General features: G+C 42.8%; 1 protein-coding gene across 1 annotated transcript in view; it reads left to right on the top strand.

Annotated features, from left to right (window-relative positions):
- LOC133572326 (RNA polymerase II elongation factor ELL2) overlaps positions 1 to 4438 on the top strand; it is a 111682-nt gene extending 107244 nt beyond the window's left edge. Inside the window, exon 12 of the mRNA XM_061925241.1 lies at positions 3329 to 4438. Coding sequence (XP_061781225.1) covers positions 3329 to 3439 — 111 coding nt within the window. The 3' untranslated portion in view covers positions 3440 to 4438. The remainder of the gene's footprint in view (positions 1 to 3328) is intronic.
- The last annotated feature ends 13237 nt before the right edge of the window (positions 4439 to 17675 follow it).

The raw sequence follows: 17675 nt of genomic DNA, 5'->3' as shown, positions 1-17675 counted from the left end.
GCGCCTGGTGGCCGGGCCTGTCCCCATGGGGCCCGGCCGGGCACAGCCCGAAGAGGCAATGTGGGACCCCCCTCCAATGGGCTCACCACCCATAGCAGGGGCCATAGAGGTCGGGTGCAGTGTGAGCTGGGCGGCAGCCGAGGGCGGGGCACTTGGCGGTCCGATCCTCGGCTACATAAGCTGGCTCTTGGGACGTGGAACGTCACCTCGCTGGGGGGGAAGGAGCCTGAGCTAGTGCGTGAGGTGGAGAAGTTCCGGCTAGATATAGTCGGACTCACTTCGACGCACAGCAAGGGCTCTGGAACCACTTCTCTTGAGAGGGGCTGGACTCTCTTCCACTCTGGCGTTGCCGGCAATGAGAGGCGACGGGCTGGGGTGGCAATTCTTGTTGCCCCTCGGCTCAAAGCCTGTACGTTGGAGTTCAACTCGGTGGACGAGAGGGTAGCTTCCCTCCGCCTTCGGCTGGGGGGACGGGTCCTGACTGTTGTTTGCGTTTACGCGCCAAACGGCAGCTCAGAGTACCCACCCTTTTTGGATTCACTCGAGGGAGTACTGGAGAGTGCTCCCCCGGGTGATTCCCTCGTTCTACTGGGGGACTTCAACGCTCATGTTGGCAGCGACAGTGAAACCTGGAGAGGTGTGATTGGGAAGAATGGCTGCCCGGATCTGAACCCGAGTGGTGTTCTGTTATTGGACTTTTGTGCTCGTCACAGATTGTCCATAACAAACACCATGTTCAAACATAAGGGTGTCCATATGTGCACTTGGCACCAGGACACCCTAGGCCGCAGTTCCATGATCGACTTTGTAGTTGTGTCATCGGATTTGCGGTCTCATGTTTTGGACACTCGGGTGAAGAGAGGGGCGGAGCTTTCTACCGATCACCACCTGGTGGTGAGTTGGCTGCGATGGTGGGGGAGGATGCCGGACAGACCTGGCAGGCCCAAACGCATTGTGAGGGTTTGCTGGGAACGCCTGGCAGAGTCTCCTGTCAGAGAGAGTTTCAATTCCCACCTCCGGAAGAACTTTGAACATGTCACGAGGGAGGCGCTGGACATTGAGTCCGAGTGGACCATGTTCCGCACCTCTGTTGTCGAGGCGGCCAATTGGAGCTGTGGCCGCAAGGTGGTTGGTGCCTGTCGTGGCGGTAATCCTAGAACCCGTTGGTGGACGCCGGCGGTGAGGGATGCCGTCAGGCTGAAGAAGGAGTCCTATCGGGTTCTTTTGGCTCATGGGACTCCTGAGGCAGCAGACAGGTACCGACAGGCCAAGCGGTGTGCGGCTTCAGCGGTCGCGGAGGCAAAAACTCGGACATGGGAGGAGTTCGGAGAGGCCATGGAAAAAGACTTCCGGACGGCTTCGAAGCAATTCTGGACCACCATCCGCCGCCTCAGGAAGGGGAAGCAGTGCAGTGTCAACACCGTGTATGGTGGGGATGGTGTTCTGCTGACCTCGACTGCGGATGTTGTGGATCGGTGGAGAGAATACTTCGAAGACCTCCTCAATCCTACCAGCACGTCTTCCTATGAGGAAGCAGGGCCTGGGGAATCTGTGGTGGGCTCTCCTATTTCTGGGGCTGAGGTTGCCGAGGTAGTTAAAAAGCTCCTCGGTGGCAAGGCCCCGGGGGTGGATGAGACCCGCCCGGAGTTCCTTAAGGCTCTGGATGTTGTGGGGCTGTCTTGGTTAACAAGGCTCTGCAACATCGCGTGGACATCGGGGGCGGTACCTCTGGATTGGCAGACCGGGGTGGTGGTTCCTCTCTTTAAGAAGGGGAACCGGAGGGTGTGTTCCAACTATCGTGGGATCACACTCCTCAGCTTTCCCGGTAAGGTCTATTCAGGTGTACTGGAGAGGAGGCTACGCCAGATAGTCGAACCTCGGATTCAGGAGGAACAGTGTGGTTTTCGTCCTGGTCGTGGAACTGTGGACCAGCTCTATACTCTCGGCAGGGTCCTTGAGGGTGCATGGGAGTTTGCCCAACCAGTCTACATGTGCTTTGTGGATTTGGAGAAGGCATTCGACCGTGTACCCCGGGAAGTCCTGTGGGGAGTGCTCAGAGAGTATGGGGTAACGGACTGTCTTATTGTGGCAGTTCGCTCCCTGTATAATCAGTGTCAGAGCTTGGTCCGCATTGCCGGCAGTAAGTCGGACACGTTTCCAGTGAGGGTTGGACTCTGCCAAGGCTGCCCTTTGTCACCGATTCTGTTCATAACCTTTATGGACAGAATTTCTAGGCGCAGTCAGGGCGTTGAGGGGATCTGGTTTGGTGGCTGCAGGATTAGGTCTCTGCTATTTGCAGATGATGTGGTCCTGATGGCTTCCTCCGGCCAAGATCTTCAGCTCTCACTGGATCGGTTCGCAGCCGAGTGTGAAGCGACTGGGATGGGAATCAGCACCTCCAAGTCCGAGTCCATGGTTCTCTCCCGGAAAAGGGTGGAGTGCCATCTCCGGGTTGGGGAGGAGATCTTGCCCCAAGTGGAGGAGTTCAAGTACCTCGGAGTCTTGTTCACGAGTGAGGGAAGAGTGGATCGTGAGATCGACAGGCGGATCGGTGCGGCGTCTTCAGTAATGCGGACGCTGTATCGATCCGTTGTGGTGAAGAAGGAGCTGAGCCGGAAGGCAAAGCTCTCGATTTACCGGTCGATCTACGTTCCCATCCTCACCTATGGTCATGAGCTTTGGGTCATGACCGAAAGGACAAGATCACGGATACAAGCGGCCGAAATGAGTTTCCTCCGCCGAGTGGCGGGGCTCTCCCTTAGAGATAGGGTGAGAAGCTCTGTCATCCGGGGGGAGCTCAAAGTAAAGCCGCTGCTCCTCCACATCGAGAGGAGCCAGATGAGGTGGTTCGGGCATCTGGTCAGGATGCCACCCGAACGCCTCCCTAGGAAGGTGTTTCGGGCACGTCCGACCGGTAGGAGGCCACGGGGAAGACCCAGGACACGTTGGGAAGACTATGTCTCCCGGCTGGCCTGGGAACGCCTCGGGATCCCCCGGGAGGAGCTGGACAAAGTGGCTGGGGAGAGGGAAGTCTGGGCTTCCCTGCTTAAGCTGCTGCCCCCGCGACCCGACCTCGGATAAGCGGAAGAAGATGGATGGATGGATGGATGGTTAGCAAATTCCAACCCAGTAGACTATTTGGAAAATGTCCACTTCATTGTCATTTGCTCCTGCAAACACCAAATTTTAAAAAAAACCTTCCAACTTGGAAAATTCTAGGAATTTTGCTGTGCTATTTATAAAGCAGTGCAGTCATCAAAATTGTTTTTACAAAATGTCCCTGCACTTAAATTGCTGAGTACTGACCTCAGGCCTTTTGTTTTTCTAGAGGTTTCCTGGCTACCGGGAAGAAAAGAAGCGTTGCGAGTACCTCCATCAGAAACTGTCACATATCAAAGGTCTGATCTCAGACTACGACCGAGCACGGGAACTCTCCTAGTGCCAACGGCCGCTACTAACAGGGTTGCAAACAAGACTGGACCAAAAAGACTGGCAGTGGACCAAAAGACGCTCAAACAACATTCACTTTAGTCCTCTGTGAGATGATGCAATCAAGGACCGACTTCTCAACAAAAAGTTCAAGGTGATGGTTTTTTAGTGCTGGAACAAAATGTCCTGCTGTGAACTGGGCAGATGTGCAAGTGAAAGCCAAATCTTTTCTCTTTTGAGCCTTCCTGCCGACATGCGTTTTTATTCTCTTGTTTTCCAAATGAAGTATTCAATTGATGGTACAATCAGTCTTAAGGGGGGAAACAAAAGCTACTAGTCGAGTCTTAACCGACACATTCAGTCACTTTATTAACTAACTTCAAGAAAACACAACCTCGTATTGAATTGCCGTACATTTCACTAAGACTCCTCAACAATGTTTTTATCTCACCAGCATCTCTAGATCAGTGGCTCTCAACCTTTCTACACCCTGCAAAAACACACATTTGACAGGTCATTCCCATATGAGAAGAAATAAACATTAATGACATATTTAATGTATATATTTCCATCCATTTTCTTCCGCTTATCCGAAGTGGGGTCGCGGGGGCAGCAGCCTAAGCAGAAAAGTCCAGACTATCCTCTTCTTAGCTACTTTGTCCAGCTCTTCCCGGGGGGATCCCGAGGCGTTCCCATTTCCAATACATCTATTTATTTCCTGCATGATTTGAGAATCTCAGTGGTTATCAAAATATTGAATTCATATTTTCTCCCACTATCCCCGGCGAAAAGCATATTTGAAACATAGCACTTTTGCGTTAGTAACTGTTTTATTACGCTCAAAACATTCATCTGTGGTGATCGTGCTTGAAACAACATACAATTACTTCAATTGTAAACAAAAAAAGCTATTCAAATGTATAAAATAATTATTAGTGTGGCCTCTATTGAAAATTATGATAAATATGTGTTCTTAAATGCAGATACAAATGACTTTATAAACTTTATTTTGATATTACCTATAAATACTATGACCAGTTCTGTACTTAGTGTTCATATATTTTTCATATATTTTGATATTACCTATAAATACTATGACCAGTTCTGTACTTAGTGTTCATATATTTTTTCTTAAGGAGGTACACATACAAAATAAGCAGGGGATCAAATATTTTCCCCACTAAATCTATAGTTTTACTAAATCAGAATACCGTACATCTGAATTCAGGAACTCAATTGTGCGCAGACCACTAGTTTAGAAATATTCAACTTTATCGAATTCAGTACTTTTGTAGGTACTACCATGTACAGATTCCCGTAAAATCAAAAGGTACCATATTTCAATAATTTTGTTGCACGTATCGTCACTTACGGTTGCAGACTTTAAGCACTCGGCAGCCAAACGGGCATATTCATAGCGGACCCGCCTCTAGGTAACGTTGCAGTTTTTCATGCCTGCTAGAAAGTGCTCGAAAGCAAGTGTTCACTTTTCAAAATGCACCCATCTCGATGCTAATTTATATTGGATATACACTGAGTAGCATTAGCAATTTTACATGGCGATTTCAACACATCCCAAATTTGTTAATGAAAACTACAACTAAGATGCAGGTTACAATCAAACAGCTGGTGTGTAATAAGCACAGTACCTACAGTATTCGTAGTCATACTTGCCAACCCTCCCGATTTTCCCGGGAGACTCCCGAATTTTAGTGCCCCTCCCAAAAATCTCCCGGGGCAACCATTCTCCCGATTTCCACCCGGACAACAATATTGGGAGCGTGCCTTTAGCGTCCTCTCTCACCTGAAAAGGAGACTATTATATATGTCTCTATCTATAACCCATAAAGTAGGCAGGCACGGAGCTATTTTTCAGTGTGTGTTTATTCCAGCCGGCACGTTAATACACTGACACACAACATCCGGATTCCCATCATGCATTGCTTCAAAACTACGGCAAGTAGTAATGTCCAAAAACATAACAGAGACGAAGCAGAAGAACGAAGTTCCAAAATTATTGGAAAAAAATCATTTCAGTTCATCCAGGACAGCTGGAAGGGGAAGGGGTATGCTGCCTGCACATTTTGTAGATCAGACTTCTCCATTGAACACGGTGGCCGAATCGATATACTCATTCATGAACGGATTATTTATTTATATTTATACCGTATTTTTCGGAGTATAAGTCGCACCGGAGTATAAGTCGCACCGGCCGAAAATGCATAATAAAGAAGGGGAAAAACATATATAAGTCGCACTGGAGTTTAAGTCGCATTTTTGGGGGAAATTTATTTGATAAAAGCCAACACCAAGAATAGACATTTGAAAGGCAAATTAAAATAAATAAAGAATAGTGAACAACAGGCTGAATAAGTGTACGTTATATGAGGCATAAATAACCAACTGGTATGTTAACGTAACATATTATGGTAAGAGTCATTCAAATAACTATAACATATAGAACATGCTATACATTTACCAAACAATCGCTAAATCCCATGAAATCTTATACGTCTAGTCTCTTACGTGAATGAGATAAATAATATGATTTGAAATTTTTACGGTAATGTGTTAATAATTTCACACATAAGTCGCTCCTGAGTATAAGTCGCACCCCCGGCCAAACTATGAAAAAAACTGTGACTTATAGTCCGAAAAATACGGTATAAAGAAATACTTGAAAATGTGTATACCCCCCGCCCCATCTCCCGAATTCGGAGGTCTCAAGGTTGGCAAGTATGTTGGTAGTACGCGACAGGAGACAAGACTGGCACACTCAACCTTTTGGCAAAGACTACTTCCTGACTAACACAACTGAGACCAACTGAAATGAATGCATATTTGCAACTGAGACTCCAAAGTATAAGAAAACATGAAATAACGATGCGGTCCATTTACCTCGGAAGTCGGAGCCGAGTTGTGAGCGTTCCAGTTACACGGACGGAAATCAAGCTGGTCACATCCACTGAAGCTATTCTTGCACTTGCCTTGTCTGAGTATAAACAACTTATGGGAAAATATTCACTTTCTGCAACCTTCAGACACTATCGCTCACGATTAAGAATGTTTATACCACGTTTTTTAATTGTTTACACTACAGTAACATCACTATGTAAATGTTCAACAATAAATCGTGCATGGCTCATTTAGTGCGACAAAACGTAACAGATATAGAAGCTTAAATTATTGTTTACATTCAGAGCAGCCATCTTTGAAGCCAAGTGGTGAGAATGCACTGACTTGCCTAAAGTAGCAGTAGAGTGGACAAACAAGTTGACTTTATATGCGTAGTGTTCCATTGCATCCATTAAACCATATCAATTGTATTTACAATCTGCAAAGAATGTGAAAATACAGTATAAACATCATAAAATGCCACATATTCAGTCATATTGACGTCACAGTAGTAACACTTCAGTGACACTTCTGCACTCTGACCAGTCATACTGGGAATACTAAACAATTACAGAGAGATGTGCTGTTTATCATTCACAATCCTTCTTATATATGCGTACTTATAAGCGCGAACACAGACAAACTATTTTTTTTAGTGGCGAATTGATAACCCAGCTCAGTAGACATCTGCTGCTGTACTGTGAGCCAGCAGTGAGGTCTCCCGCTTCATCGTGTCTCGGCTCGTCAAAGTTATTCCAGATTGCCTCTCATCTGGACGTTAAGAGGATTTAGCCATAAATCTAGAAGTTGTTCATCTGTGACATTCAATTTATAACCAGAGATAAACCTTGTTAACCATTTGGGTGCATGGTGATTAACTCTTCATCTAAACGGGAAGATATGGACATCCTATTAGTCGTCATCGAAGTGAGAGCAGACATTGTACAGTAAGATATTGTTTGTATTTCTTCTTTAGCACTTAGCAATACTGCTACATGATGCTTAGTGTTTCACTACAGATGGATCTGTTTAGCAGTGTAGCTCATTCTTCTTATATTCAGGATCAAAAATATATGTTTCTTTATCAACATTTTACCCAAAGTGATTTGTTTTGTTGTTGGCGGGGAAGGGATTTGCAGTTCCTACCTCTACGCCGCGCCATCACGTGACTGGCTAACATGTTATCTTTTAAAGGGGAACATTATCACCAGACCTATGTAAGCGTCAATATATACCTTGATGTTGCAGAAAAAAGACCTTTTTTTTTTTTAACCGATTTCCGAACTCTAAATGGGTGAATTTTGGCGAATTAAACGCCTTTCTAATATTCGCTCTTGGAGCGATGACGTCACAACGTGGCGTCACATCGGGAAGCAATCCGCCATTTTCTCAAACACAGAGTCAAATCAGCTCTGTTATTTTCCGTTTTTTCGACTGTTTTCCGTACCTTGGAGACATCATGCCTCGTCGGTGTGTTGTCGGAGGGTGTAACAACACCAACAGGGACGGATTCAAGTTGCACCAGTGGCCCAAAGATGCCAAAGTGGCAAGAAATTGGACGTTTGTTCCGCACACTTTACCCACGAAAGCTATGCTACGACAGAGATGGCAAGAATGTGTGGATATCCTGCGACACTCAAAGCAGATGCATTTCCAACCATAAAGTCAAAGAAATCTGCCGCCAGACCCCCATTAAATCTGCCGGAGTGTGTGAGCAATTCAGGGACAAAGGACCTCGGTAGCACGGCAAGCAATGGCGGCAGTTTGTTCCCGCAGACGAGCGAGCTAAACCCCCTATCGACCCTAGCTTCCCTGGCCTGCTGACATCAACTCCAAAACTGGACAGATCAGCTTTCAGGAAAAGAGCGCGGATGAGGGTATGTCTACAGAATATATTAATTGATGAAAACTGGGCTGTCTGCACTCTCAAAGTGCATGTTGTTGCCAAATGTATTTCATATGCTGTAAACCTAGTTCATAGTTGTTAGTTTCCTTTAATGCCAAACAAACACATACCAATCGTTGGTTAGAAGGCGATCGCCGAATTCGTCCTCGCTTTCTCCCGTGTCGCTGGCTGTCGTGTCGTTTTCGTGGGTTTCGCTTGCATACGGTTCTAACCGATATGGCTCAATAGCTTCAGTTTCTTCTTCAATTTGGTTTTCGCTACCTGCCTCCACACTACAACCATCCGTTTCAATACATGCGTAATCTGTTGAATCGCTTAAAACGCTGAAATCCGAGTCTGAATCCGAGCTAATGTCGCTATAGCTTGCTGTTCTTTCCGCCATGTTTGTTTGTGTTGGCATCACTATGTGACGTCACAGGAAAATGGACGGGTGTTTACAACGATGGTTAAAATCAGGCACTTTGAAGCTTTTTGTAGGGATATTGCGTGATGGGTAAAATTTTGAAAAAATCTTCGAAAAATATAATAAGCCACTGGGAACTGATTTTTAATGGTTTTAACCCTTCTGAAATTGTGATAATGTTCCCCTTTAAAATGGCTCAGGAATCTCTGTGATTGATACTATTTTGATCATATCTATTTATTCGCAAACTGTGTAAGACTTCCGGTGTCATACGTCAGATATGTACGATAATACTGTAGCTTCAATATAAAGGCAACTTGTTTTTCCACTCTACTGGTACTTAAAAATTTCCGACTAGGAACTCAAAAATTCACATTTCCGAGTACAAATGGAACGCACAGTTTGCATTGTCTGTATTTTGGAAATCCCAAGTACACCCAGGGGTACTGGTACCTACTTTTTTGAGAACCACTGATCTAGAAGACTATATTGTGAGTTTATTAAGAGGGAATATTATCATGATCATGTCCCGGTTTCTAGAAGGTGTCACCCACGCCGAGCCGACCATGAACTGCCTTTTTCAAAACAATCAAACACAACTTCTTATCTCCCGTCTGCTGCTAACAACATGTTTGTTTACCAGTACGAAGCACACAACGTTTATGTCGTTTAACAAGCTCACTTATTTGCCATTTGAATGTGACGCCTTGTTATACACACATTTTGGGACAGTGTACTTTATTTTAGCTCTAGCCGAGGTTGAAGGTTAAACCCCGGTGTGGAATAATTGGGTGTAAGGAACAGAGTGACCTCTAGGGGGTGCCAAACGCCAACAAGCGCTAGTGTTGCTGATGCTCAGGTAGGACATCTTCAAAACAATGTGGGATGAGATTGTGATGCTTTTAATTGGATGGGAAAAGTGAAGCTAATTATTGCCTTAACGTGCATGTCAGACATTTACACACATCTGGCATCTTTGTGCTGAACCCTGCCCGACTTTTCTGAGACTTCATGTTTATTTATTTACTGGATACTGGTCTTATTCTATCGGGGCAGTTTTTTTTCCTGTATGTGTTAATGTTGTTTTGACTTAGTATTCCGAACCGCATTGTCCAATCCTGTCGAGACAAATCATTACTGCAGCAATGTGCTCTTTTGTTGTTGTTTATTTACACAAACACACCCAATCAGACTTACTGCGTACATGCAGCAGTCTCGCTAGACAATTTGTTGGATTCGCATTCCGGGTTGTTTGAAGAATGTGGGACTTGTGTCTAAGCACATACGAGAAGAAAACGTATTTATTAGCACTGATAATTGTTTTTAATCCAGATTTTCTTGAAACGTTTTGCTCCGCTGTGGTACTTTAATTAAAGAGCGTATAATCGGACACAATTAGTTCACCAAAACCAAACAAAATGGAACTTTACAATTGTTTGATGCAATTATAAGCGTCTACAAAACAGGCTTGATGAGGCTTTTTCACCAATCACGGAAGGATTCATTACAAATTATATTAATATAATACAAACCCCGTTTCCATATGAGTTGGGAAATTGTGTTAGATGTAAATATAAACGGAATACAATGATTTGCAAACCCTTTTCAAGCCATATTCAGTTGAATGCACTACAAAGACAAGATATTTGATGTTCAAACTCATAAACTTTTTTTTTTTTTTGCTAATACTAATTAACTTAGAATTTCAAGGCTGCAACACGTGCCAAAGTAGTTGGGAAAGGGCATGTTCACCACTGTGTTACATGGCCTTTCCTTTGAACAACACTCAGTAAACAATTGGGAACTGAGGAGACACATTTTTGAAGCTTCTCAGGTGGAATTCTTTCCCATTCTTGCTTGATGTACAGCTTAAGTTGTTCAACAGTCCGGGGGTCTCCCTTCTGCTATTTTAGGCTTCATAATGCGTTACACATTTTCAATGGGAGACAGGTCTGGACTACAGGCAGGCCAGTCTTGTACCCGCACTCTTTTACTATGAAGCCACGTTGATGTAACACGTGGCTTGGCATTGTCTTGCTGAAATAAGCAGGGGCGTCCATGGCAACGTTGCTTGGATGGCAACATATGTTGCTCCAAAACCTGTATGTACCTTTCAGCATTAATGGTGCCTTCACAGATGTGTAAGTTACCCATGTCTTGGGCACTAATACACCCCCATACCATCACACATGCTGGCTTTTACACTTGGCGCCTATAACAATCCGGATGTTTTTTTTCCTCTTTGGTCCGGAGGACACGACGTCCACAGTTTCCAAAAACAATTTGGAATGTGGACTCGTCAGTCCACAGAACACTTTTCCACTTTGTATCAGTCCATCTTAGATGAGCTCAGGCCCAGCGAAGCCGACGGCGTTTCTGGGTGTTGTTGATAAACGGTTTTCGCCTTGCATAGGAGAGTTTTAACTCTTACAGATGTAGCGACCAACTGTAGTTACTGACAGTGGGTTTCTGAAGTGTTCCTGAGCCCATGTGGTGATATCCTTTACACACTGATGTCGCTTGTTGATGCAGTACAGCCTGAGGGATGGAAGGTCATGGGCTTAGCTGCTTACGTGCAGTGATTTCTCCAGATTCGCTGAACCCTTTAATGATATTACGGACCGTAGATGGTGAAATCCCTACATTCCTTGCAATAGCTGGTTGAGAAAGGTTTTTCTTAAACTGCTCAACAATTTGCTCACGCATTTGTTGACAAAGTGGTGACCCTCGCCCCATCCTTGTTTGTGAATGACTGAGCATTTCATGGAATCTACTTTTATACCCAATCATGGCACCCACCTGTTCCCAATTTGCCTGTTCACCTGTGGGATGTTCCAAATAAGTGTTTGATGAGCATTCCTCAACTTTCTCAGTATTTATTGCCACCTTTCCCAACTTCTTTGTCACGTGTTGCTGGCATCAAATTCTAAAGTTAATGATTATTTGCAAAAAAAAAAAGTTTATGAGTTTGAACATCAAATATGTTGTCTTTGTAGCATATTCAACTGAATATGGCTTGAAAATGATTTGCAAATCATTGTATTCTGTTTATATTTACATCTAACAATTTCCCAACTCATATGGAAACGGGGTTTGTACATGTGTAGATTACCAAGTAATCATTAATAGAATCCAATATGTTTGTTAATTTTTCTACAGCAGTGATTCTCAAACTATTTCAGAGTTGGTCCAAACATGGCATCCTGTAGTCACCTGAGGGGCTTTTGACCAATCATTTAAGAGATTGGTCAAAATTAGCACCCCGTTTGGGACCAACTCTGAAATCGAGTTGTCCATACCGTACTCTCTGCACAGCTCTGTTCAAACTGGTGCGCAGGCTCCATCTAGTGGTACGCCAAAGAATCACTTAATTAAATATTCACACACAGTGTTACTGTTCAAACTGTGTGGTGGCCAAAAATATTACATAAACCCTCTGCCTTGTTTTTGATAAATCCTTTGGCCTACTACGCTACTGTATTTTAATATTGGCCAATATGAATTGGAGAGTGTTTTTTAAGGTGGTACTTGGTGAAAAAGGTTTGAGAAGCACTGCTCTCGAGCAGCAAAATACAAGAGGTGCCTTTTCATGGACACAGATTTGAAGCAAACGTGTACAATATGTAGTTTCACACTGTTGCCACCACTGAAAGTGCTATGTTGTGTGTCATCTAATTAATGCCTTGTGAAATGCAATAAAAACAACATCACAGTTATACTGATAAAAGGCCTTCTGACATTTAAAACATGTTTTCAAGTGAGTTCGTCATTTGCATTAGAGACAAGGTCGCCTGAGTTGTATTAGTTCTGCCGAGTAGGAGCTATTAAGTTGTCTCTGTCCACGTTGGTTCCAGGTGTGCCTTGTTGGTGCTGGAACAACACGGTCACAAAGGAATGTGAAATAAAACAATTGTCTTAACAGAACATTGCAACAATGTACCGAGGAGAACAAACGTATTTTACTGTATTTATTGATTTCTTTCTTTTTTGTTTTTTTGTTCTTTTACGGGATTTGTCATCAATAAAACCTTAACACGTGAAAAGTACGGCGAAAGGGAATACATTTTTGCAACGCTGATGCAAATGTCATCTTTGTGAGGAGAAAAAGGAAAATGTATCGTCTCGTAAAATGAAAATTGCTATTAAAGCCATTTTCAGTTTGACGTGTGAAGAGTTTATGGGAGATGTGAACGTGTGAACAGGACACTAAATGCACATTTAAAAGAATGGAACGGTCAGCATAAATGGGAAGTTATTTTGCAGATTTTAAAAGATGAAACCAGATTTAACTGACGATTCAGCGTACTAGGCAAAATAATTGTGAGTCAATCGTTCACAATCATGAGAGACAAGAACACATATCTATTTTTCTTCTTTGGATTTTAAAGACATGCGGCTAATGGGTGTCACCGTTGTAGCCTTCAAAGCCCTCTAAATTAGGGATGTCCGATAATGGCTTTTTGCCGATATCCCATATTCCGATATTGTCCAACTCTTTAATTACCGATACAGATATCAACCGATATATACAGTCGTAGAATTAACACATTATTATGCCTAATTTGGACAGCTGGGTATGGTGAAGATAAGGTACTTTTTAAAAAAATTAATAAAATAAGATAAATACATTAAAAACATTTTCTTGAATAAAAAAGAAAGTAAAACAATATAAAAACAGTTACATAGAAACTAGTAATTAATGAAAATGAGTAAAATTAAAGGTTAGTACTATTAGTGGACCAGCAGCACGCACAATCATGTGTGCTTACGGACTGTATCCCTTGCAGACTGTATTGATATATATTGATATATAATGTAGGAACCACAATATTAATAACAGAAAGAAACAACCCTTTTGTGTGAATGAGTGTAAATGGGGGAGGGAGGTTTTTTGGGTTGGTGCACTAATTGTAAGTGTATCTTGTGTTTTTTATGTTAATTTAATAAAAAAATAAATAAAAAACATACCGATAATTTCCGATATTACATTTTAACGATATTATCGGACATCTCTACTCTAAAACAACTTCAAAACCCTCAAACGTTGTATATACACACTGGAAGTAGTAGCAGACATGTTCATAATATGTAACATGTACAATATTTACCGTAGTTTATCATTTTTTATCATCGCTGGAACCAATTCCTTGCCGCATTTATTTGTTTCCATAGCAACGCACATCCTATTTCTGGCAACAAATGTGTTCCTACTTTCAGAAAGAAAATGTGTGTGTTCTAATCATGGCAGATTCGGTAACAAACAACGAAGACGAATATTTTTGGACAAATGAGGATTCGCAACTTTATCTTTTTGAAGCTAAATAGAAGGAGGATAAAGTCCTGCTTCTAGAAGCGAGCATGAAGGAAGGCAGAGACATTGGAGCAGACGAAAGCAGAGAGAGCGAGGTGAAAGTGACTCGAAGCTGCAAAATGGGGGAACTTGGAGCCAAGCTATGCGGACATAAATGGAGTGCTTACCCAAATAAACCGGAAAAACTTCCCCGTTTTTAAAGTTATTTAGAGGTAAAATTAATTTCTCCCATTAGCTGCATTGCTAGCCACCAAGAACAAGCTGTTTTTTTACATGTTGGAATACAAAAACCCCCCAAAATTGTGTCTTCTTGTCTCTTATAATGATTGTGAATGATAGGCAGAATTTAAAAAAAAAAGGGCACTTCCCATTTGAGGTCATAGTATAATCATGAAAGTATAGGAAAAACAGTTGCAAACTTGAAAGAAAACTGAGGAGAAACATGTTAAAAGTTGCCAGTGGTGCTGACTTTTCACCCTCAAGAACATGGGCTCAGGTATGAAGTTGTTCATATACAAAATAGTCAGAATTCATACAATAGAATGTTGTTCACCGTCAGAATCAGAACAAGTCAAAAACACTGATTAAAGTGTGAAAAAAAACCCTGTAATTTGACTTTTGACCTAAGCTACCATAATATATGGAACTGATTTGTTACAATAATCTACAATACAGTTCCAAGAATGTGGACCTGGGCCAGTACCTGTGGGGTCCAATTAAAGTCCATAACACCCTCAATCCTCAATATTAACTTAACTCCCCCTTGAGGCACAACTTTATTGTTTTCTCCCTTTTTAGCAGCATTTAGATGTCAAAGCAGACCAGGAATAGTGAGGAAGTAATCCCCTAGACTAGTCCATAGTGTACCTGGGTCCAGACGTACTGTATACAATACATCAAGTAAGAACATATTAAAATGTTGCTGGCTTTGCTCCATTTTCTTTAAATCGTTTCCAAAAATACATTTTATAGACAATCAAGATATGAATTTGTGTAAAATCAAGTAGTCTTGTACTTATTATTGCCACTTTTCCACTGCATAGTACCGATTCTACTGGCTCAAGACTTAGAAAAATGTGTACATGCCTTTATTACCAGTAAGCTAGACTATTGTAATGGTCTCCTTGCAGGTCTTCCCAGAAAAACTGTCAGGCAGCTGCAGCTTGTTCAGAACGCTGCTGCTAGAGTTCTAACAAAGACCAAACACCAATTCTTAAATCCTTACATTGGCTCCCTGTACATCAGAGAATTGATTTCAAAATCCTCCTGCTCACATATAAATCACTACATGGTCTAGGGCCGAAGTATATCACCGATATGCTCCAACTATATAAGCCCTCTCGATCACTAAGATCGTCTGAGACCAATCTGTTAGCGGTTCCCAGAGTAAACTCAAATCAAGGGAGAGCATCATTCAGTCACTATGCAACAAATAGCTGGACTAAACTTCCTGAAGATGTCAGACTTTCCCCAACTCTGACTACTTTTAAAACTAGACTGAAAACTTTTATGTTCACCTTAGCTTTCAGCTAAATCTTTTAACTTTTAACGTCCGCACTGTTTTTAATTTTCTTTCATTTCACTTTGTTGTCTGTGAAGCACTTTGAGTCTATGAAAAGTGCTATACAAATAAAGTTGCCTTGCCTTGGGTTTGGGGCAGTGGGTTCTCTGCCAAAAACCAAACCACAGGGAATGCATGGGTCAGAATTTGACACACTATCAAATAACAATGGATACTTTTTCCTTTTTTTTTTTTTTTTTTTTAAAGAGGAAACTTATTTTATCCAAAAGGACACTGAGGGCAGCAAGAAAACTGGACCGCTGCAGCCAAGTGGAGACAGTCGAGCAGGGATGTCCACTGAGGGTGTCATACTGAAAAATGTAAGGATACGGAGGCCGTTTAGATTGTTTACACAGGCTAAAAGCAACCCATGTCGATATGTTAAAAAGTTATATACGTAATTGACCTCTGCCGGTGTCTTAGTTATAGCATAACTCAAAAACGTATACACAGATTTTCATGAAACGTTCAGGAAATGTCCAAAACGGGATAAGGAACAACTGATACGACTTTGTGGGTGATCTGTATCTTTTCTACTGTTACCTTACATATGTTACAATACTGAACTTCTCTATGTATGTGTACGGTATATATCCCTTCCTCCAACCACAGTGACAAAGAGAGTGGATGACTGACAAGAGGGTTCACTCCGATTATTTCAGCAACATAGCTCAAAAAATTATAGGTAGATTTTGATGAAAGTGGCTTAGTGTTTACATTTTGGGGATGATTAGGATCATCATCTGGAGTCAAGATTTTGTACTATTCGGAGGTCTGGCAGAGGTCCGTGAGTGTTTTTCTAGTCAAGATATATATACACAGGTAAAAGCCAGTAAATTAGAATATTTTGAAAAACTTGATTTATTTCAGTAATTGCATTCAAAAGGTGTAACTTGTACATTATATTTATTCATTGCACACAGACTGATGCATTCAAATGTTTATTTCATTTAATTTTGATGATTTGAAGTGGCAACAAATGAAAATCCAAAATTCCGTGTGTCACAAAATTAGAATATTACTTAAGGCTAATACAAAAAAGGGATTTTTAGAAATGTTGGCCAACTGAAAAGTATGAAAATGAAAAATATGAGCATGTACAATACTCAATACTTGGTTGGAGCTCCTTTTGCCTCAATTACTGCGTTAATGCGGCGTGGCATGGAGTCGATGAGTTTCTGGCACTGCTCAGGTGTTATGAGAGCCCAGGTTGCTCTGATAGTGGCCTTCAACTCTTCTGCGTTTTTGGGTCTGGCATTCTGCATCTTCCTTTTCACAATACCCCACAGATTTTCTATGGGGCTAAGGTCAGGGGAGTTGGCGGGCCAATTTAGAACAGAAATACCATGGTCCGTAAACCAGGCACGGGTAGATTTTGCGCTGTGTGCAGGCGCCAAGTCCTGTTGGAACTTGAAATCTCCATCTCCATAGAGCAGGTCAGCAGCAGGAAGCATGAAGTGCTCTAAAACTTGCTGGTAGACGGCTGCGTTGACCCTGGATCTCAGGAAACAGAGTGGACCGACACCAGCAGATGACATGGCACCCCAAACCATCACCCAACCATGCAAATTTTGCATTTCCTTTGGAAATCGAGGTCCCAGAGTCTGGAGGAAGACAGGAGAGGCACAGGATCCACGTTGCCTGAAGTCTAGTGTAAAGTTTCCACCATCAGTGATGGTTTGGGGTGCCATGTCATCTGCTGGTGTCGGTCCACTCTGTTTCCTGAGATCCAGGGTCAACGCAGCCGTCTACCAGCAAGTTTTAGAGCACTTCATGCTTCCTGCTGCTGACCTGCTCTATGGAGATGGAGATTTCAAGTTCCAACAGGACTTGGCGCCTGCACACAGCGCAAAATCTACCCGTGCCTGGTTTACGGACCATGGTATTTCTGTTCTAAATTGGCCCGCCAACTCCCCTGACCTTAGCCCCATAGAAAATCTGTGGGGTATTGTGAAAAGGAAGATGCAGAATGCCAGACCCAAAAACGCAGAAGAGTTGAAGGCCACTATCAGAGCAACCTGGGCTCTCATAACACCTGAGCAGTGCCAGAAACTCATCGACTCCATGCCACGCCGCATTAACGCAGTAATTGAGGCAAAAGGAGCTCCAACCAAGTATTGAGTATTGTACATGCTCATATTTTTCATTTTCATACTTTTCAGTTGGCCAA

Source organism: Nerophis lumbriciformis, linkage group LG29 (assembly GCF_033978685.3).
Source record: "Nerophis lumbriciformis linkage group LG29, RoL_Nlum_v2.1, whole genome shotgun sequence".
Taxonomy (NCBI): domain Eukaryota; kingdom Metazoa; phylum Chordata; class Actinopteri; order Syngnathiformes; family Syngnathidae; genus Nerophis; species Nerophis lumbriciformis.
Note: the sequence above shows the minus strand (reverse complement) of the source record. Positions and strands in the feature narration are given on the sequence as shown.